Source organism: Palaemon carinicauda, chromosome 13 (genome assembly GCF_036898095.1).
Source record: "Palaemon carinicauda isolate YSFRI2023 chromosome 13, ASM3689809v2, whole genome shotgun sequence".
NCBI classification, from domain to species: Eukaryota; Metazoa; Arthropoda; class Malacostraca; order Decapoda; family Palaemonidae; genus Palaemon; species Palaemon carinicauda.
This window is the reverse complement of record NC_090737.1, coordinates 36,760,873-36,784,369: the sequence shown is the minus strand read 5'-3', so window position 1 is coordinate 36,784,369 and position 23,497 is coordinate 36,760,873. Positions and strand designations below refer to the sequence as shown.

General features: G+C 43.3%; 1 protein-coding gene across 3 annotated transcripts in view; it reads right to left on the bottom strand.

Moving 5' to 3' along the window:
* The window catches only part of LOC137652285 (uncharacterized), a 156,116-nt gene that overhangs the window by 81,441 nt on the left and 51,178 nt on the right, over window positions 1-23,497 (bottom strand). For all 3 annotated transcript variants that reach the window (XM_068385582.1, XM_068385583.1, XM_068385584.1), the window contains exons 6-7: window positions 17,903-18,014; window positions 2,030-2,265 (exon numbers count right to left, since the gene is read on the bottom strand). In XM_068385582.1, the coding sequence (XP_068241683.1) occupies window positions 2,030-2,265; window positions 17,903-18,014 (348 nt within the window). The remainder of the gene's footprint in view (window positions 1-2,029; window positions 2,266-17,902; window positions 18,015-23,497) is intronic.

Below are 23,497 nucleotides of genomic sequence, written 5' to 3'. Positions count from 1 at the left end.
ATACTGCAATAATTTCGTATCTGTACTGTGCAGTAAACTTTCAAAACCCTTACTGAAAGAAACACTATTACTACTAGACTCAACTTGAGAAGTTACATTAGGATTGTTGGGCTGGTAGGACCAAAATTACTGCCTTGAAGAGAAGATTCAGTGGATTTCTGATATTTAACAAAGGCAACTAGAGATGTCAAGAGATTTTGAAGCTCAAACAATAAAAACTTGACTGGTTAAGTGAATTAGCTAATGGTGCTGCGATGTCATTATCATCATCATCCCCACTATAATTAGCTAGACTAGTCATCCCTGAATTTACCCCAAAAGTAAAGCCATTTCCTTTAGCAATTTGAACATTAACTTAATTGGCAACCCTTGAAACATACTGTATTTTACTATGAGGGGGACTGAGGTAAACAAACTCCTCACATTGGTTATTTAAATCAGTATTGGCCTTTAAACGAGACAGAGATTGTGGGTCATGATTGCTCGGAAACAATTCCTTGAACACACACCAGTCATTGCTAACAAAATCAGAGGAGGATATCTTAACACAAAGTAATACTGTATCTAAACAATCGGGAGCATGTCTTATTTAAAACCATGACAACAAAGAAACTGAAAAGACAAGGAGACTGACGCATCATTACTGGACTTCTTATCACTTACCACTAGAATGGTCCCTTACTTCACCTGAGATATGTAACTACTGAAGGAGAAAAAAAAATAAAATCTTAAAATTAAAAACAAAAATAAAAATTGAAATTAAAAACACTTTTTCTAGAGAATTAGCCATATGAACATCAAGGGAGGTTCAGGGAAATAATGACTTATCCCCTAAGTAAGACCTACAAAGCAAACCCTTAAGAGCCAATGTCCATGAGATATCACCATGTAAATGCAATGGTTGCTAAAATATTTGAATAATCTATTGACTATGGAACCTATCTGAGGTAAGGATTAACCATCTTACTGCTCTCACAGAACCCTATAATTACATACTCTGCAAGACAATCCCACTAGCTTGCAACAGATATGTCACCAGTCAAGTAATGCTCACCAAAGACACAAATCAAGAAAGTTCTGGACTTAAGATGAAGGATAAACTCTTTGCTGTCAACAAAAACTTCATGTGCCCTGAAAGTAATTTGACAGAGTGCGGCCAAAGAGAAAATTATTGTTGTTGTCAATAATACCAACACACTTGCCTGTTGTATGTTAAATGAAAGATTTCATGGCGACTAGTAGTGCTTCCTCTTAGAGATGACTATGTAGCACCTCCTCTCTTAAAGTAAAAATGTCCCTGTTGCCTCATTTTAAAGATCCAACACTGACATCAAATAAAATATTAGTAAAGCAACATTCCCTCAAACACAACCATAGAAACCCTGAGAAAAATAGAATTTTAGTAGTAACAATCAACACTAACTTATAACTTCCTCAGATCCCAAAAATGAAGTTGGCTAACAATGGGATTCAATGACAAAACATTCAAAAGATGTAAGAAGAAAGTCTTAGTAGACTATTCTTAGTCACAAAAAGCACTTGAATATATTATTAAAAACCAAGCTGCAACCCTCGTTGGAAAAAGCAGTACTGTATGCTACAAACTAAAAGGCCCAAATAATAAAAGCAACCCAGTGAAAATAATAAATGAAAAAAATGAAGAATAAAAGTGAAATATCAAAACTTTTAAAAATTTTTGCAAATAATATTATACAATACTGTATGCAAGAAGAAAGGGGAAGGATACAAGGGATAAACAAACAGAAAGTGTTTATGCTTCACTATGATGCAAATGAATGATGCGCAAAGTAAAGTACTGATTAGGTCATGCTAAGTAGAATGAAACCATTTACTCTAACTTCTTTTGTATGAAACTCCAGACTGTTTTATGGATAAAGGAAGCATGTGCTTGATGGGTTATATTAACGATTAAACTTGCCAAATCTTAAATGCCAGTTTTATTAATTTAAGTCTATCTAATTAGCTAAACTCTCAACAGCAATCCACAAGAAATATTATAATTGCTTACCTTTTTCCATACTCTAATTATTCTGTCAGTTGGCAAAGTTGTTATTCTCTGATTATCTTCAGATGAATCTTCGACGGCCTCAATAGACGTGAGACCTCGAAGATGTGAAACATTTACTTGTACACTCGTACACTTTTCACAACGTCGGCAATAATTTCCCACATCTACATACATTGATCGCCAATAGTATTTATTAAAAATACTGCTGTATGTCTTCTTCATTCCAAAATGGACACCTAAAATCATGAAAAAGATAAAACATAAACAAAGAAAAATGCTTATTTGGTAAAATATCTATCAACAACAATAATTTTGTCAATTCATCAAAGACAATGTCTAAAGGCGTACTTGGAATTCAATAAGTAATAACAAATAGCATCAATTAATATTAGATTGCACTTTAAGCATACAAATACATGTCAAAATAACAAAAATGGGGTTTTGATGGAGGAAAAACCAATTTTGGGGGAAGTGATGTGTGGTCTCCAAGAACTTTCCTATTGAAGGCTACAACAAGGAATCTAATACAACAAAAAATATCAAAGAAATATTTTCTTTCCTGCTCCAGGGTCAGTGTATCAACATGCATAGCATGGATTCAGTGAGTATAAGAGTGACGCACAATGCTGAAATACGCCGGACAACCAATGAAACAGATAAATCGAGGGCCAAATGTTCTAATCCAAGATCAGGGTAGCTCTTGCAACTGCCTGAGATTCCCTATTCGGAGTTCTTGAATTAGATCCTCCCCTCCTGAGACAGACTAGACAGACTGCAGCCTGGTTGTCGATGAAAATCTTGATATGAAATTTCCTTCACAGATTGAGATTTTTCAACGACATATACTAAATACAATTATCTTTTGATCAGATTTTTATAGTCCATTGTGTGAACTTGTGGGATTAATCCCACAAGACATTTTATAAACAAATTCAACTAGACCGAGGCAACAAATCAGAAGCTGACACTGATTATAGGATATTGTTTGACTACACAAGTTATAATATCAGATAAACTACCTGACTGCACAATCTTCAAAAACAATCTACCTGATTGCACGCTCACTAAATAATTTTTCACTTGTCTATATCAGTTCAGGCACTTAACGTAATATGAACATCAAAACTTCAGTCATTACAAGAAATGGCTAGGGATTTCAATTATTTGGAACAACTAACAAAGTTATTTCAAATAATGATTGAGGTGTTTAAACTGAGGGCTAGTTATTAGATACCTGAGAAAAGCAAAAAAAAACATGTAATATTGGTGACCTAGGGTAAGACAACTCATAACCTCTCGAAACAAATGACCACTACCTACACCCTTTGTATAAGCAAAAATTAAACACTGTTGTTCATAACTAAACACACTCACTGACAAAAGTGTACATTACTGTAATGTATGTACAATACACCTTAATTAACTAAGGTGAAATGACACATACACTAACATGTAAGTGATCACAGTCTTAACAAAGTCACCTCACAACCCTACCAGATCACCGCCTAATTTGCAGCCTGTAATGACATACAGTACTATATTTCTTACTATACTGTAAAATCATTGTTCATAAATCTTTTTTAAGTAACGTATTAATAACCTAATACAATTGACAGTAAAAATAAGATAAAAGAAAAACTTTCAATACATCACTTACCATTTATGAAGTTATATGCAACAAAATCTTGTGATGCAAGATGCAAACCCATGAGGTGTACATATATGTACTCCTACGTAAATAGAACTTGACAAATCCTTACTTACCAGATATTTAACTAACACTTGTTGCTTAACAAACAATTGTGAGGGATGCTTTTGTGATGAAGGACACTGGGAGAGTGAGAGTGAGTTAACTAGAGAAGTGACGTTGTGCAGGGAGAGAAGCAGCGCGAAGGCCAGGTACAAAGAAGCGCAGTTTTGAAAACGTCAGGCTGCGCACAGCAGTCTTAACCGAGATGATGTCATGAGGATCAGCGAAGAATCGAAACTTTATTTAAAAGATGCGGATTTCAACATGTTGAAAATACAATATGATGGAGGGTTGACTGTAAAGATTTTATGTAATAAAACTGTATATTGTAAACATACACAGTATTAGAAAAGATAATTACTAAACATTTACCAATACTATGCCCAATATAACTATCGTCATTGAGGCCTACCGATATGTTTGGGGTAAGGGTCTGGTATAGGATCACAATCCTAACTGGCTCACATATTATGTGCATGTGGACATGGAAGAGACAAAGTAAAGCGATTCTATAGACTTACTAAATGCATAAAAAATTTTCTTATTATAATAGGTGTAGGAGATGAGGATGAAAGATGCACAACCACACTAGGCAATAGTAGCCTAAAACTTGCTAAAAAGGGTCCACAACTCAGGATTGTCTAAAAAAAAAGCCATATAAAATTGTAAACACTCAAAAACATTTAGGTAGAGCAATACTAAATTAATTTAACCTAAACACTCCTATGTACATACATATACCAAGGCACTTCCCACAATTTTGGGGGGTAGCTGACATCAAACAAATGAAAAAAAAAGAGGACCTTTCCTCTCTACATTCCTCCCAGCCTGACAAAGGACTCAACCGAGTTTGGCTGGTACTGCTAGGATGCCACAGCCCAACCTCCCCCTTATCCATCACAGATGAAGCTTCATAATGCTGAATCCCCTACTGCTGCTACCTCCGTGGTTATCCAAGGCAACTTGAGGAAGAAGCAGGGCCTACCAGAATTGCGTCACAATCGCTCGCCATTCATTCCTATTTCTAGCACGCTCTCTTGCCTCTCTCACATCTATCCTCCTATCACCCAGAGCTTTCTTCACTCCATCCATCCACCCAAACCTTGGCCTTCCTCTTGTACTTCTCGCATCAACTCTTGTATTCATCACCTTTAGCAGACAGCCATTTTCCATTCTCTCAACATGGCCAAACCACCTCAACACATTCATATCCTCTCTGACTCCTTTCTTACACCCGTTCTCACCCTCACTACTTCGTTCCTAACCCTATCTACTCGAGATACATCAGCCATACACCTTAAGACACTTCATCTCAAACACATTCAATTTCTGTCTCAGTCACTTTCATTCCCCACAACTCCTATCCATACATCACAGTTGGTACAATCACTTTCTCATACATAACTCTTTTTACATTCATGCCTAACCCTCTATTCTTTACCACTCCCTTCACTGCCCCCAACACTTTGCATCCTTCATTCACTCTCTGACGTACATCTGCTTCCACTCCACCATTTGCTGCAACAACAGACCCCAAGTACATAAATTTATCCACTTCTTCAAGTAACTCTCCATTCAACATGACATTCAACCTCGCACCACCTTCCCTTCTCGTACATCTCATAACCTTACTCTTACCCACATTAACTCTCAACTTCCTTCTCTCACATACCCTTCCAAATTCTGTCAATAATCAGCCAAGCTTCTCTTCTGCGTCTGCAACCAGTACAGTATCATCCGCAAACAACAACTGATTTACCTCCCATTCATGATCATTATCATCTACCAGTTTCAATCCTCGTCCAAGCACTTGAGCATTCACCTCTCTCACCACTCCATCAACATACAAGTTGAACAACCATGGCGACATCACGCATCCCTGTCTCAGCCCAACCCTCACCGGAAACCAATCGCTCACTTCATTTCCTATCCTAACACAAGCTTTACTACCTTTGTAGAAACTTTTCACTTGCTTGCAACAACCTTCCACCAATTCCATATAACCTTATCACATTCCACATCGCTTCATCAACTCTATCATACGCTTTCTCCAGATCCATAAACACAACATACACCTCCTTACCTTTTGCTAAATATATCACACAAAATAACACAGAGCTACGAAAAACACATCCGAACGTTCACAGGTGCTCAAAAGGAATGATGAGAGAAGGATGGGTAGTGGTAGTGGTAGTGGTGGGGGGGGGCAATAGCTGTAGAGAACGACACCTCGTAGTAACACGGGATGTTGAGGAGGGGAGAAGACTAATTGATAAGGGACCTCTGGTAGTGGTTTCACACGCCCCAGTTATTATACCGACACCCTGTAAGGGTGAGCGAGCTGGGTATATTCCTGGCATTCCATGCAACTTTTTACTCTGGTATATTTAGCAGTATTTATACCTTAGAATTGGTGCTTTAAGGAGCATTTCACGGAACGACACTGGTTGAGCCCAGAGATAGATTTTTCCTTCGTCAAAATCCCTTTTATACATCCCCTACCTCATCTAAAACCACCCTATACTTCTAAGATTGCATTCTCTGCTTTATCCTTAATCCTATTGATCAGTACTCTACCATACACTTTTCCAACTACACTCAACAAACTAATATCCCTTGAATTACAACACTCATGCACATCTCCCTTACCCTTATATAGTGGTACAATACATGCACAAACCCAATCTTCTGGTACCACTGACAACACTAAACACATATTAAACAATCTCACCGACCATTCAAGTAGTCACACCCACTTCCTTCAACATCTCAGCTCTCACACCATCCATACCAGGTGCTTTTCCTACTCTCGTTTCATCTAGTGCTGTCCTCACTTCCTCTCTTGTAATCTCTCTCTCATTCTCATCTCCCATCACTGGCACCTCAATACCTGTAACAGCAATTATATCTGCCTCCCTATTATCCTCAGTATTCAGTAAACTTTCAAAATATTCCACCCACATTTTCCTTGCCTCCTCTCTTTTAACAACCTTCCATTTCCATCTTTAACTGTCTCTTCAATTCTCGAACCAGCCTTCCTTACTCTCTTCACTTCTTTCCAAAACTTCTTCCAATTCTCTTCATATGAACAACCCATTCCTGACCCCACCTCAGGTCAGCCGCCCTCTTTGCCTCAGTTACCTTGCGCTTTACTTCCACATTTTTCTCTCTATATCCTTCATACTTTTCTACACTATTACTCTACAGCCATTCTTCAAATGCCCTCTTTTTCTCTTCCACTTTTACCTTCACTCCATTCCACCATTCACTGCTCTTCCTCATGCTGCCTCCAACAAACCTCTAGCCACACTCCTATGTAGTTATCTAAAAACTTAAAAGGGTCAAGACTTATTTGTACACAAAATTAGTAAAAAGTGAAGGGATAAAATACTATACCTCAACACTTATCAAAGTGAAAAAGCTGGGAACTGTACTGGCACCCTATGCCAAAAGAAGAAAACAATTATAAGCTATTTTAATCTAAAAACTTACAAAAAAGCTGCATGACTTACTCAAAAAGAAGTATATATGACAAAATTGTTTAAAACTAAACACTTGCTCATACTGTCGTGAAACAACCAAAAACAAATAAATTCTGTACCTTTATTACATTACTTTAGTATATTGCTAGGAATACCACAAAACAAATTCAGAAGTTAATCTACTGTGGTTATCTTGAAAGTTCATGAAGACAGAAAAGTGTTCAAAAGGCTGGATCATAAAATCGTGTTTTCAGTAATCTACGCCAATAACAGAAGATAGCTTGGTGCAACAAGTGCCCAGGTAGCATTATCTCCAGTATTTAATATTGGTTCTCTATTTTAAAGAATTCTTGGCTGTCCGAAGTATTTCAGTATTAGATGTAGTGTGACAGGTTCAATAGACCTAGAACCCACGGATCTTCTTTATTATCCGTGCTATGCGCATTGATGCACTGGCCCTGGAGCAGGGAAGAAAATATTCATTTGGTATTTTTCGTTGTACTGAATTCCCTGTCCTAGCCTTTAACAAGAAATTTGTTTGAAATCACACAGCATCTTAACTCCAAAAACAAAATTTTGGTCTGTCTCTCCCATAAAGTTGAATAAATCTCCTTGCCTAATCTAGTAAATGAGAATTCACAATTTTTTCATCTCACTACCAATATACTGTACTGTAACTCAAAGGGGCAGAACAGAAAGCACAAGTTACTTTTTCTATGAATTATTGCTTTAATAGATTTGCTTTATATGTACTATATAGTAAAATTCTAATTTTGGAAGAGATAGCCATGTCGTCCTGATGGAAGGTCCTAGAGGCAGGTTTCTACTTGGGGTATTTCCTGCGAGTGATATTTCTTGAGAATTATACCTGTAGAGGTATCACAGGGTTCTAGCCCCTGGAGCGAATATCCCGAGATATCATGCATGAAACAGGGACGTGTTAAAAACAACCACAGGTATCCTTTCCCGAATAGAGCTAACCTTGTCTCGAAGGATATGGGATGGGATTAGATACGTGGGAGAGCCGATCCGTATGTTACTGTAAACAAGTTCACTGGTTTACCATTCCAACAGCAGTCATCGTATGATGCGTGGCCTCACACAGAGAATTGGGAGAGGATGAAAAGTAACGGGCGAGTCCATCAGGACGACATGACTATCTCGCCCAAAAAATAAATTTTCTTAAGTCAATATCCATTTTCTGGGCTCGAACCATGTTGTCCTGATGGAAGTGTATCAGAGAATTAACAACATTCTCAGTTGTGGCAATTTAGAGTTTTAACCCATATGTACTCTTAGTCACTCCACTAATTATAGGAGAATGAAAATCCATCTATGAACAGTGTGTCTTACTATCGTTTGTTTACACTTCCGAATATAGCAATTTGGGACGAAGATTATGTAAGTTTTTGTAAACTACATCAGAACAAAAAAGTTATCATCACAATCCCACTTGCTTTGAGAAAATATCTTTGTATTAAATCAATTTAACAAACAATAGTCAGTAAAAATTGGCATATTAAAAAATGGAGGTACACTACTTTTTATTTAGGTACAAAGTAGGTCCGTATAAAGGAGAAACAAAAAGAACTATAATCTTTTATTATTTCCAAAAGCATATAAATTTTATGCTGAACATCATTGATGTTTACCCTAGAAACAACTAATAGAATAATATAATAAAATCATTCCATATAATAAAGAAAGAAAATCACCTTTGACTCTTTACTACACAAATAGTTTATCTCGCACTGCAAATCCGAATAACATTCAACTTGCAATATGTTGACTGTTAAAGTCCCAAATATACAGTCTTTAAGAGTCCATGCACAACACTAAGAAGCTGGTTTAATCACACTACCAGTAGCCACCAAGAAGTGTTTAATCTGTTCCAATTGTCACAAGTAATGTTTGAAAAACACCCTTGAATATTTCCCATCCCATGTAAACTTGGAATCCTTCGAAAGACATATACTGGAAAAATTTTAAAGAAGAGGCTACTTTCCTAGGGTCATGACCCGATGGCATACTATCCGGGTCAGTCCTTCTGATAAAATAAGTGAGTTTGGACCTTAGTTGTTTCAGAGGGATTAGGTCCTGTTATTCCCCCTTTCAAAAGTTGTCCACCATTAAGGGCTTTTTTGGGCTCAAGCCATGTCGTCCTGATGGAAGCTTCCTATAGACAGCTTTTTAAGGGATATTTGGCTACAATGTTACTCCAAGAGAAATGAACATAGGTCTCCAGAATTCTAACTCCTGGCGCGAGTATCCTTAAAATGTTATTTTGATTATATAATAAATTTTTGAATATACTTACCCGGTGATTATATAGCTGCAACTCTGTTGCTCGACAGACAACTCTACGGAAAAACTCGCCAGCGATCGCTACACAGGTTGCGGGTGTACCCAACAGCGCCATCTGTCGACCAGATACCCAGCTCTCAATGTAAACAAAGACTCAATTTTCTCCTCGTTCCACTGCGTCTCTATTGGGGAGGAAGGGAGGGTCATTTAATTTATAATCACCGGGTAAGTATATTCAAAAATTTATTTTATAATCAAAATAACATTTTTCAATATTTAACTTAGCCGATGATTATATAGCTGATTCACACCCAGGATGGTGGGTAGAGACCAGTAATATATGTTTACACTTTTATGAGCTAAGAGTTTTTTATTTCATTTTAGAAGTTATCAAAATAACAAAAACAAAATAAATAGGTACCTGGTAAGGAAGTCGACTTGAACAATTACTCTGCCTTTTAAGTACGTCTTCCTTACGGAGCCTCGCGATCCTCTTAGGATGCTGATCGACCCCTAGGATCTGAAGTATCAAGGGTTGCAACCCATACAACAGGACCTCATCAAACCCCTAATCTAGGCGCTCTCAAGAAATGACTTTGACCACCCGCCAAATCAACCAGGATGCGAAAGGCTTCTTAGCCTTCCGGACAACCCATAAAAAAACAACATTTCAAGACACAGATTAAAAGGATAAGGAATTAGGGAATTGTAGTGGTTGAGCCCTCACCCACTACTGCACTCGCTGCTACGAATGGTCCCAGTGTGTAGCAGTTCTTGTAAAGAGACTGGACATCTTTCAAGTAAAATGACGCGAACACTGACTTGCTTCTCCAATAGGTTGCGTCCATTATACTTTGCAGAGATATATTTTGCTTAAAGGCCACGGAAGTTGTTACAGCTCTAACTTCGTGCGTCTTCACCTTAAGCAAAGTTCGGTCTTCCTCACTCAGATGTGAATGAGCTTCTCGTATTAACAATCTGATAAAGTCTGACCAAGCATTCTTTGACATAGGCAAGGATGGTTTCTTAACTGAACACCATAAAGCTTCAGATTGGCCTTGTAAAGGTTTAGAACGCTTTAAATAGAACTTAAGAGCTCTAACAGGGCATAAGACTCTTTCTAGTTCATTGCCTACGATCTCCGATAAGCTGGGGATATCGAAAGATTTAGGCCAAGGCCGAGAAGGCAGCTCATTTTTGGCTAGAAAACCAAGTTGTAGCGAACAAGTGGCTTTTTCTGACGAAAATCCGATGTTCTTGCTGAAGGCATGAATCTCACTGACTCTTTTAGCCGAGGCTAAGCATACCAGGAAAAGAGTCTTAAGAGTGAGATCTTTCAGGGAGGCTGATTGTAACAGCTCCAACCTGTCTGATATGAAGAATCTTAGTACCACGTCTAAATTCCATCCAGGGGTAGCCAAACGACGCTCCTTGGTGGTCTCAAAAGACTTAAGGAGGTCTTGCAGATCTTTATGTTTGGAAAGATCTAAGCCTCTATGCCGGAAGACCGATGCCAACATGCTTCTGTAGCCCTTGATAGTGGGAGCTGAAAGGGATCGTCCTTTTCTCAGGTATAAGAGAAAAACAGCTATTTGAGCTACAGAGGTACTGGTCGAGGATACAGAAACCGACTTGCACCAGTCTCGGAAGACTTCCCACTTCGATTGGTAGACTCTAATGGAAGACGCTCTCCTTGCTCTAGCAATCGCACTGGCTGCTTCCTTCGAAAAGCCTCTAGCTCTCGAGAGTCTTTCGATAGTCTGAAGGCAGTCAGACGAAGAGCGTGGAGGCTTTGGAGTACCTTCTTACGTGTGGCTGACGTAGAAGGTCTACCCTTAGAGGAAGACTACTGGGAACGTCTACTAACCATCGAAGTATCTCGGTGAACCATTCTCTCGCGGGCCAGAGGGAAGCAACTAACGTCAACCTTGTCCCTTCGTGAGAGGCGAACTTCTGCAGTACCTTGTTGACAATCTTGAACGGTGGGAATGCGTAGAGATCCAGATGTGACCAATCTAGGAGGAAAGCATCTATATGTATTGCTGCTGGGTCCGGGACTGGAGAGCAATAGATTGGAAGCCTCTTGGTCAGCGAAGTTGCAAAGAGATCTATGGATGGTTTTACCCCAAGTGGCCCAAAGTCTCTTGCACACATCCTTGTGGAGGGTCCATTCGGTTGGAATTACTTGCCCTTTCCGACTGAGACAATCTGCTATGACGTTCAAGTCGCCTTGGATGAACCTCGTTACTAGGGAGATGTCTTGACCTTTTGACCAGATGAGCAGGTCCCTTGCGATCTCGTACAACGTCAGTGAGTGGGTACCTCCTTGTTTGGAGATGTACGCCAAGGCCGTGGTGATGTCCGAGTTAACTTCCACCACTTTGCCTCGAAGGAGAGACTTGAAGCTTTTCAAGGCCAGATGTACTGCCAACAGCTCCTTGCAGTTGATATGCATGCTCCTCTGACTCGAGTTCCACAGTCCTGAGCATTCCCGACCGTCTAGTGTCGCGCCCCAGCCCACGTCCGATGCGTCCGAGAAGAGAACGTGGTTGGGAGTCTGAACAGCCAGGGGAAGACCCTCTCTTAGGTTGATATTGTCCTTCCACCAAGTCAGACAAGACTATCTTTTCGGAAACCGGGATCGAGACCGCTTCTAGCGTCTTGTCCTTTTTCCAGTGAAAAGCTAGATGGTATTGAAGAGGACGGAGGTGTAGTCTTCCTAGTGACACAAATTGTTCCACGGATGACAGCGTCCCTACCAGACTCATCCACAGCCTGACTGAGCAGCGTTCCTTCTTCAGCATCTTCTGGATGGATAGCAGGGCTTGATCTATTCTGGGGGCTGATCGTCTTGTTGTTCAGCAACGTCCTCATCAGAGGGTTCCTCATCCGAAAACTGATGAGGAAACGGCAACGGAGTGGGCAACGTCTGGCTCGCTGAGTCCGGTCGCACTGGTGCATGCATGATGGAGCCGGACGCAACATCATGGAACTGCTGCACAGTCTGTGAACTGTCAACAACCATGGGTGCGCGAGGAAGCACAGCGTCAACCCGAGACTGTCTAGACCGTCTGGGTTGTGCAGTCAACACCCTACCGGGTTGCTGAGGTTGACGCACTGCGTCAAAACAAGTCACCTCTGCTGGTTGTTGAACGTCCTGAACGTCAACAACCACCTCCGAGCGTCGCTAAACGTCAACGTGCGGCTGGCAACCCACACTGGGTCGCATCGGTGGAGGAACCACCTCAACTGGCAGACGCGAGTAGGTTACCTCAGCGTCAACAGGGCGCACAACCGACCGGTTGGAAGGTTGTTGGCCAGAAGGTTCGGTAGCAACCTTCTCCGCATTAAAGTCCTCTATCAAGGACGCAAGCTTGGACTGCATGTCTTGCAGCAAAGCCCATTTAGGGTCTACGGGAGCAGGTGCGGCAACAGACGGGGTTAGCGACTGAGGCGGTACCACTTACCATCCCTGAAAGCCTTGTTATGCATGACATAATTGTACAGCAAAACTTCAAAGGCTCGAAAACAGTTGTGAAGTTGACCTGTAAAAAACTTAGAGCGTCTCCTGGCCAGGCGCCAGGGAGAGTCTACGAGAATTGAGAAGTCTATCTGGGCAAAGGCATGAACTCCCAAGCCGAGAACTTCTCTCGTGTCATATCAGACTCTCGCTCTATAAACCAGTTTAAAAGAAGGGAAAAGCAAAGGCTGTATCCCCCAAACTCCTCCTGGTGAAAAACCAGTCGCCTAGCCAACGTAAAGCTCTCTAGGAGAGCGAGAGAGCACTAGCTTAAAAACAACGGCTTCGAAGTAGCTAGGCCTAGTGTAAGCTCTGACGTTTAGGCGAACGAGGAGCAGCAGTTACAAAAAGATCCGGACAAAGATCCTTAAAAAAATCATCATGATTTAATTAAAGTCCATAGGGGGCTAAGCAGCTTTAGGCTCCTCTCCATCTGACAGAGTCCTCAAGGGAATATCAGTAGGAGGGGGAACAGCAACTTCCTCATCTACAGGAACCTTGTCCGATAAAAGCTGAGTCTCAAGCAAGGGAGAGACCTACCGTGGTGGCAGTGCTTTACAAGCAGAGTCCACACTCACTGGTGCATTAGTAGCGGACCAGAACGCAACGTCATGTAACTGCTTGACAGTCTGTGAACTGTCAACAACTGAACTGTCAACCACAACAGGTGCGTGAGGACGACTCGAGACTGCTTTGACTGCCTAGACTGAGCAGTCAAAACAACTCTAGAATGCGGAGGTTGACGCACAGCGTCAAAACAAGTCAACTCCGATTGTTAGTGAACATCTTGAACGTCAACAGGAGCATCAGCAAGAGGCCTAACGTCCAAATGCGGCTGAAAAACCACACGAGACCGCATCGAGTGTGGTTCTAAACAACCTGACTGACGTGACTAAGCTACGCCAACGTCAACAGTAAGCACAAAGGAACGTTAGGTTGGCTGAAAGCCAGGATATCGATGAGATAAACGGCTAGACTCAACGGACTAATCGGCAGAATAGTCTTCCATAAGGGAGGCAAGCATATACTGCATGTCTTGCCATACAACCCATTAAGGATCAACGGAAATGGTTGTGGTAAGAGACGAGGGTAACGTCTGTAACCGCAACACTTTGCCAACAAAAAAAGACTCTCGGAGTCTGTGTTACGCTTTTGTTTGGCGGCGAGCAGTTATCCGATGACTGCATAGGGTCAGAGCTGTCCTAATGGTTGTAACCAGGACGCTGGACCTGTCCTGAAAGGACTGACTTTCGCTTAAGGGCTTCGAACCTTGTGACAGGTTTCTTATGCGAAAAGCCTTCGGATGACGAGGAGAAACAACGTCTCTCTCGTCTTATGGTAGGGGAGATCTTGGTAAGATACACCCGATACCATAGAGGGAAAACGTCTGTTCGTTGATCAAGGCCTCTCGAACCCATAAGTCGTTTGACATTACTTCTCCCCTGGGCTTGGGAGCATGCAAGAGGTCCCGGACTAGGTGAACGACAGGCACGAACAGACGAACCCTCGGACGCAACACTGTAACACTTTGCGCATATCACTTTATCACTTCGATTTTCTGTTTTGCACTTATTTCACTGAAATCGAAACTTTTACTGATTTCTACCTGAAACACGCAATTCTACCCTTCATTAAAAGGTAGTAATTGCGAAATCAGTTATATTTTAAGATAAAAAAATCAGTGGCTGGGAAAGAGACTAAACACTAGTTCATATAACTACGTTTTCAATCTCTCACCGCACATAGCCTGGGGACGAGAATAAAAAACTAAAAACGTTTTATCCTTCCTCCCCGTACAGCGACTAGGGACGAGAGTAACACGAGAACAACGTTACCCGCTTGAACAGAACGTTTTCTCTCCTCTCTCTCCCTCCGTCTCTATCTCTCTCTCTCTTTCTCTCTTGATTTCGCACCTAAGAGAAGAGCCCAATTATATTTTGTCAAAAAAACATGTTATTTGACTAAAGGAAAAAACTGAAAGGTTTTTCAAATAAAAAGTTCCTTTAAAATAGAATTTAAAACATTTAAGCTAAGAAAGAATGAACAAAACGTCAGAATCGATTTACTCTTACTGCAAAGTGAAACCGTGATACACTCTCTCTCTATCGTAACGATAGAGCGCATGTTGAACGTCCTGAACGTCAACAACTGCGTAGCATAAATAAACTAAACGTTAGTTCATCTTTGAAAACAGTACAAAGACTATCAAAGAAATTCTTTCATAAAATATTACATTTAAAAAGTTTTAAATCCTTAGCTCTTTAAAAGCTAATTATGATATAAAGGGCTCAACGTTGATTAACTTCGGTTTCCAAGTTAGGACCGCCTACTCTCAGGAAAGGTCGCATATAAACAAAACATTAAAATTTATTTTTATATGTTTATAATAAATGGAAAGTTAATCGAAGAGGCCTAATAAAGGCGGAGAGATATAAAATATATAGAGGAAAATCTATAACGTGATAAGATAATTACTAAAAGCCTAAACACACTTCCGTCTAAGGGAAGGGGCGGCCATTTAAAAGTGAAAGAAAGTCCATACTCTCTTTGTCACCATAATTAAATCTATCCAAAACGAGTTCAAGATTTAAGATGAAGATAAAACACCTGCATAGCGAAAGCTCAAAACTAGAATATAGTACTTCACCAAATAGATGTGAAAAACTCCAGTTTAGCAACAGCGAGTAAAGTACGTCTTGTCGACACCTCGACAGAGAGAAAATTGAGTCTTTGTTTACATTGAGAGCTGGGTATCTGGTCGACAGATGGCGCTGTTGGGCACACCCGCAACCTGTGTAGCGATCGCTGGCGAGTTTTTCCGTAGAGTTGTCTGTCGAGCAACAGAGTTGCAGCTATATAATCACCGGCTAAGTTAAATATTGAAAAATTTTCCTTAAGGATATCGCATATTAGGGGATGTATATCTTGATACGACACATGGCAATCTTCACCCCAAATAGAGTTTTCGCTCTGAGGGGGAAGAGTGGCGAAATTGAAGGGGAGCCATTATCAAGGTTACCCTTCCCCCCCTACTATTACAGGGGCCAAAATGGTGGCTCATTCCTATATCAGTAGCGCTTTTGCACGGTGTTTCTCCCTGCTTATCTAGTGTTCTAGATCGCTATTTTCAAGGATTTATTATGCATTCTCCAGCATCTTCTGCCTCTGAAAAGTTGAGTATTTAATCTTTACTGTGTATAATTTTTAGCTCCCTTCTCACAGTGAAATTAGCATAAATTTAATGTGTTTATTGGAGCTTAGCCGGTCACCGGAGGCGCCATTTTGGACGCTGTCGTTCGTCATGCATGCTTTATTTAGTCAGCAGAACAACATTCCCGGTATTTAGCTTTAATGAATTATAGCTATTTAGGCAAAATTATACTAGTGAAGATAAGATCATGCACATAATTTTCCTCTTCCTAAATGTGTCGATTGTTAGAAATTTATTATAAGATGAAGATTGTCAAAAAATAAGGGTCCCTTGGATAAATTATCTGAATTAAAGAATCCTGTATTGAAGCATATTAAAGCTAGGCAGCGAGAGCGATTAGGACTCCCCTCTGCTTTTGAAAGTGCTAGATGAGGGCAAGCAATGATTTACCGAGGGGATTCTTAGGATATTAGTGAAGTGGACACTTTAGTGAAAAAAATAAACAATACATTTGTGTTAGAAGGTAGTCAGAGATTTATGTCCAGACCCTGTTGACTCACTGTACAGGCCGTGAACCGCAATGTTGTGGGGTTTTCCATTAAGATTGCAGTTTTCTTATGTCACCAGCTTGGAACTTTGACTTGGTTCTAACTGTCAATTTTGGCTGCTGTTAACTTTTGTGTCTGGATATTTATTGTAGCGGTGGTGTTACTTGGAGAGATCATTGGACCACTCAGGCAACAGCAATGTACACACTGTTGCATTAATTAATGTACTATACTATGTAGATTTCTGTAGCATGGCTTTAAGAAGTTACTATGCGGTACATGATATTTAGCTGTCCCTTTTGAATGTAGCACCGAGGATAATATACACTGTTATGTTGGTCTTTAATTATACTTATACTGTATATATGTAGATTAAATATTTACAGGATTGATTCCTAAAAGGTTCTGTATGGGGATAATTATGTCTCTCCTTCTGGTTTTGTTTACCTGCACTTTCATATCATTGTATCTTTTTTTTCTTCTTCAATTTTGTAATAAATGAATTTGGTTGTTAAAGATGTCAATGGCATGGTAGGCACATACGATCATGAAGAAAAGGTACAGCATGACACCTGGATCATATACATATTAAAGAAAAATATACAAAATGAAAAAGGGTGGAGAAAGCATATCATGTCTGCACCCATCATGATGGGTATTCAACAAAATCCATAAATGACTAATCTACAGTACCATCTGTTACACAATGATCAAACTGAAATACTAAATGCTATAATATTTTAGGGAATGATGCTATCAAAACAGTATGATATATGTATTCAAGAGAAGAAACTAACAAGGTGTACTGAGAACAGAACACCAAATCACTTAATTTTCAATCACTTAAAAGCTACAATGATAGTATCAAGTGAAATCATAAAATCAACAGAGAGAAAATGGACGTCTCTTTTTCTTAAATAGCTCTCAGAGTAACCTTAATATCATGCATGCAGTTTCCATTAATTTGAATGTTTTATCCAGTACTACTCACTCCAGTACCAGATTGAATATGTAAAATATTAGGGTTTGCATACTGTAAACAAGTACTTTTTAAAATTATTTCCAAATCTATATCATTATATATTTATTCAATTATTATAATATCATTTACTGCATACCTGTGGCTTTATCAATGTGTTCCGATTCAACTATAGCTAGCTGCTCTTCTCTACATGTTATAACTTGTTTTCTTAGCTTTGTCCCATATGATAAAGTCCCTTCTTCATTAATCTGTAAGTAGAGTACAGTAGAATACTATGCAAATAAAAAAACTATACCATAGTATATGAAAAAATTAAAAATATGACAAATTCGGAGATAATTTGTATTTTTCCTAACCATACAAACCTTAGATTTACATTGGGTTTACCTTTCGGCGTAGCTGAAATTGACGAGCCAATAGATTTTAACGAGAGTTAACTACCCCCGCGCTAGTTAACGGGGGTAGGGGAATGGGTAGCTTGCTACCCCTCCCCCCCCCAACACACCGGTGATTTGCTTCACTTCACTTAGAGGTAGGACTTGACTTGGGGGACAGGGCTGGCGGGCAAATATGTGTAAATAGCTAAGGTTTGTATGGTTAGGAAAAATACAAATTATCTCCGAATTTGTCACTTGTTCCGTAACCGAAATACAAACCACGCTATTTACATTGGGTGACTTACCCCTTAGGAAGGGTGGAAAGTCCCCAGCCTTACTGACTTTGGCTTTACCCGGGGACTCCGACTCCAAGTGAGTAGCACTTGAGAAAAGGAGTCCCTGCACCTCACAAGTTCCTCGCTTCGCAAGGAACATGTGGCCTACATAAGTTGTGTGTGGAGGAAAGAGCGTGACTCGTCCTATGAAGTTGACCTTGAGACCTTTAGATAGGAATCTAGGATAGGACGTTCCCCATACCACCTCGTCAGGGTATGGGGGACGCGACAGTATTAAGCTTAATACTAGGAGCACAAGGAAGCATGGTTTACCTGCAGAGGTTGAGGTCAGCTATGCGGAGACCAGGATGCTGCTTCCCCAAGAGAGGGGAGGATGAAGAAAGAAGTAAGGGTCAGACATACTCTTTCATTCACGCAGACTAAAACCGGGTAACAACGCCCTCAACCTACTGCTACTTGTCCATAAAGGAGCCTATGGCTAGACCAGCTGTTGTGCAGCCACCACAGGGCCGATAGAAAAAGTATCGAGGCTCCTGTGGGTCACGTCCTGCAGGTAGTGGGCTGTGAAGGTCGTCTGACGCTTCCAGACCCCAGCTTGTAGTAACTGCGTCACAGAGAAGTTTCTCTTGAAGGCCAGGGACGTAGCGATGCCCGACGTCGTGTGCCCTAGGGCGACGTGACGGAGGAGGGTCCGGATTCAAGGCGTGATGGATAACCCTTCGAATCCAAGCCGAGATGGTGTTCTTGATGACCCTCTTCTTCGTCCTGCCTGTGCTAACAAACAATGCTTGCACCTGAGGACGAACTGCAGCTGTTCTCTTCAAGTAACACCTCAGACTCCTCACTGGACATAATAGCAGCTGGTCTGGGTCGCTTGTTACAGAACGGAGACTCACGACCCTGAAAGAGTCGAACCGTGGGTTCGGCACTCCAGGGTTCTGAGTCTTGGCAACAAACTCAGGGACGAACCTGAACGTTACCTCCCCCCATCCCCTTGAATGGGCGACGTCGTACGAGAGACCATGAAGTTCACTAACCCGTTTGGCAGAGGCCAAAGCGAGCAGGAAAGCCGTCTTCCAAGACAGGTGGCAATCAGAGGCCTGGCGTAATGGTTCGAAGGGAGGTCTCTTAAGAGCCCTGAGGACCCGAACCACGTTCCAAGGAGGAGGTCTCACTTCCGACTGAGGGCAGGTAAGCTCATAGCTACGTATGTAGAGAGAGTTCCAGCGAGGAAGAAATGTCCACTCCTTTCAGCCTAAAGGCCAAGCTTAAGGCTGAGCGATAGCCTTTCACTGCTGAGACCGAAAGGCGCATTTCCTCCCGCAAATAAACGAGAAACTCCACTATTGCTGGAATAGTGGCATCGAGTGGAGAGATAGCCCTCCCACGACACCAACCATAGAAGACTCTCCACTTCGCCTGGTAGACTCCCTCAGAGGACTTTCGCAGGTGCCGAGACATTCTCTCTGCAACCTGTTGTGAAAAGCCTCCCTCCGTGAGGAGACACTGGACAGTCTCCAGGCGTGAAACCGAAGCGAGGCTACGGCTCTGTGGATGATGTTGCAATGTGGTTGTCTGAGTAGCTCGTGTCGTGGGGGAAGTTCTCTCAGGAGCTCAGTCAGGAGCTGCAGAAGGTCCGGGAACCATTCTGCGTGATGCCATAGCGGAGCTATCAGAGTCATCGACAAGTTGACCGATAGTTTGGTCCTGTTGAGCACCCTTCTCATCAGACAGAACAGTGGGAAGGCGTACACGTCGATGTTGTCCCACCGTTGTTGGAAAGCATCTTGCTAGAGTGCCTTGGGGTCTGGGACTGGGGAGCAATACAGGGGCAGTTTGAAATTCAAAGCTGTCGCGAACAGATCCACGGTCGGGGAACCCCACAAAGTCAGGACTTTGTTGGCTATCTGAGGATCCAAAAACCACTCGGTACTCACTATCTGCGAAGCCCTGCTCAGACTGTCGGTGAGCACATTCCTCTTGCCAGGAATGAAGCGAGCTGATAGTGTTATCGAGTGGACTTCGGTCCACCTCAGAATCTCTACTGCAAGATGGGATAGCTGCTGCGAAAAAGTACCTCCCTGCTTGTTGATATAAGCCACTACCGTGGTGTTGTCGCTCATCACCACCACGGAGTGACCCGCCAGGGTCCGTTGGAACTGTTGAAGAGCCAGGAAAACGGCCTTCATTTCTAGCAGGTTGATGTGCAGGTACTTTTCTGATTCTGACCAAAGGCCTGAGGTCCTCTGGTTCAGAATGTGCGCCCCCCCACCCTTCTTTTGACGCGTCCGAAAACAGTGTCAATTCCGGGGGGAGGACGAGAAGATCCACTCCCTTTCGCAGGTTCTCGTCGACCAGCCACCACCGCAGGTCCGCCTGTTCCGAAGGTCCTATCGGGACCAGGAAGTCCGGGGAATCGGATCCTTGATTCCAACGGGACTTGAGCCGCTACTGCAGGGATCTCATCCTGAGACGGCCGTTTGGAACCAGACGGGCCAGGGAAGACAGGTGACCTAAGAGACGCAACCACGATTGGGCTGGAAGCTCTTCTCGCCTGAGGAAGGGTTCCGCCACCCTCCTCAGCCTTGCTATCCTGTCGTGTGATGGAAAGGCTTTGTGGAGATTGGTGTCTAACAACATGCCTAGATAAACCAGTCGTTGGGACGGCTGCAGAGAGGACTTCTCGAGATTTACCACGATCCCCAGATCCTGGCAAAGCCCCAGAAGCCTGTCTCGGTGTTGAAGAAGGGTCAACTCCGAGTCTGCTAGGATCAGCCAGTCGTCCAGATAACGGAGGAGACGGATGTCGTTCCTGTGCGCCCAAGACGAAATCAGGGTAAACACTCTGGTGAACACCTGAGGTGCTGTGGAGAGACCGAAGCACAGCACCTTGAACTGGTAGGTCTTGCTGTCTAGGCTGAATCTCAAGTACTTCCTGGAAGACGGATGGATTGGGATCTGGAAGTATGCATCCTTCAGATCCAGTGTGCACATGAAGTCTTGTGGTCTCACCGCAAGTCTGACCGTGTCCGCTGTCTCCATGCTGAACAGAGTTTGCTTGACAAACTTATTCAGAGCCAAGAGGTCGATGACGGGTCTCCAGCCTCCAGACGCCTTCTTTACAAGAAAGAGTCAACTGAAGAAGCCTGGGAGCCGTCGACGACCTCCTGGAGAGCATCCTTCTTAAGCATGGTCTCGACTTCCGCCTGAAGGGCTAGCCCCTTTACCGATCCCATGGCATAGGAGCTCAACGACACTGGATTCGCTGTCAGGGGAGGTTGAGATGTCGTGAATGGGACGCGATAGCCTTGGCCGATCACGGAGACCGTCCAAGCATCGGCCCCGTGTTGCTGCCACCTGTGCACGCAACTTTGAAGGCATCCCCCCACAGGTGGACACGCGGGGGGAATGCCACTCCTAGCGTTTGCGGCCGCGGCCGCTCCCTCTAGGAGTCTTGCCTCCCCTGGAGGACTTACCGGCCCTCTTGTCCTTGGCAGGAAAGGGCTGGGGCTTAGACACCACTTTCTTAGCTGCCGGCACCTGCTTCGGTGTCTTACGAGGCTGCTGCTGATGTTGCTGCGGAGCTGGAGGCTTGTAGGGCTGATATGCAAGGGCCCTTTGGAGAAGGGAGTCCTGACTAGACTTTCTCCACCTCTCAGCTGTATGTTCCATGTCCTGGGGCTCAAACAAATTCCCCCCCGAGGAAGGAGGCGTGTCTGAGCCTGTTGACATCCACGGCGGGGACCTTCAGATGGATCTTCTCGGTCACCGCATCACGACGCTTGAGCACAGAGTTGGCCCACAGGTTGGTAACCTGATGTGCCAGGAACTCGATGGAGCGAGTGCCCGAGAGGAGGAAGGTCTCCAGGGCCTTCCTATTGCTCTCCTTAGACAGATCCTCAGAGCGCAATAGGATGCCCAGAGAACCTAGCCAGACATCCAGCCACGAAGTGGCCTGCATGGCGCACTTCGCGACCTTCTCATGGCTTAGGATCTCCGACGCCGAGAACTTCACCTGCCGGGCGGAGACCTTTTCAAGAGGAACTCCCCTAGTAAGCTCTTCTACCGAATGGAGGGGAAGAGCGAGGCTAGACTCCCCCATGATCTCAAAAAACCTCCTCTGCTGGAGACGAGGAGGTGGGAGGAGTTTGTTCCCGGCAGAGGAACGACTGGAGGAAGCAAGTACTGCGAGCTGAGTGTTGGCCCTGGCTCTGGCACTCTTCAGCCCCTGGGACCAGGGCAGAGCCGCGCTGGCCTTTGGGGGCTTCCGAGTTCCATAAACCTGATCCAGGATCGTGTCCTTGCCTTCACGGGGGGGGGGCGCGATCACAGGGTCCATGAACCCGTTGAGCTATCTCATCAGGCCCAAGACCTGCCAGAAGGCATGCTCAGACTCTTGCTGCTCTCCTCCCTGCGGACTGGCAGCTAAGTCTCCTGTCCCCGGAAGCTCCTCCTGGGGAGACACGTGGACGTTCTCCCGGGGTCTAGCTGGTTCCTGACGAATACGTGCAGAAAACTTCGGCAACGTCTTGGAGTCCTTGGGTTCCCTCCTGGGCGGGATACAAGACTCCAGCAAAGTGGTCTCGTAGGCACCTTCCGCGCGAGACGATTCTCCTCCACGAGGAGGTGACTCCCCCCTTGGTGCCGAGGGGGAGACCGCCGCCTCACTGGACTCTCCAGAGGACGAAAAAGCTTCGTCTACGAGAGAAGGAGAAAACGACTGCAAAGGGGACAGGGCCTTCCTGCCGGACCTATTAGGAACCAATTTCTCCCTGGGAGAAGTCACCACGAAGTCCACTCCTCTCCTTCTCTTCAGCGGGGGCGAGGCCGTCGCTGGCTTGTGTCCTAGATCGGCGAGTGCCGGCTTCATAGCCTTCACTAACGCCCGCATCAGAGGACCAAACCAGGACTGCCGAGACACGGACACAGAGTCCGAAATTCCCGCTGGAGGGAAGGGGATCGGGCGATCCTTCGGAGTGGACACCACTGGACCTGCCTGCAAAAAAGAAGGGGAAAATAGGTTGCCTTGACCTCTCCGAAGGTCCTTCCTTGTCCTGC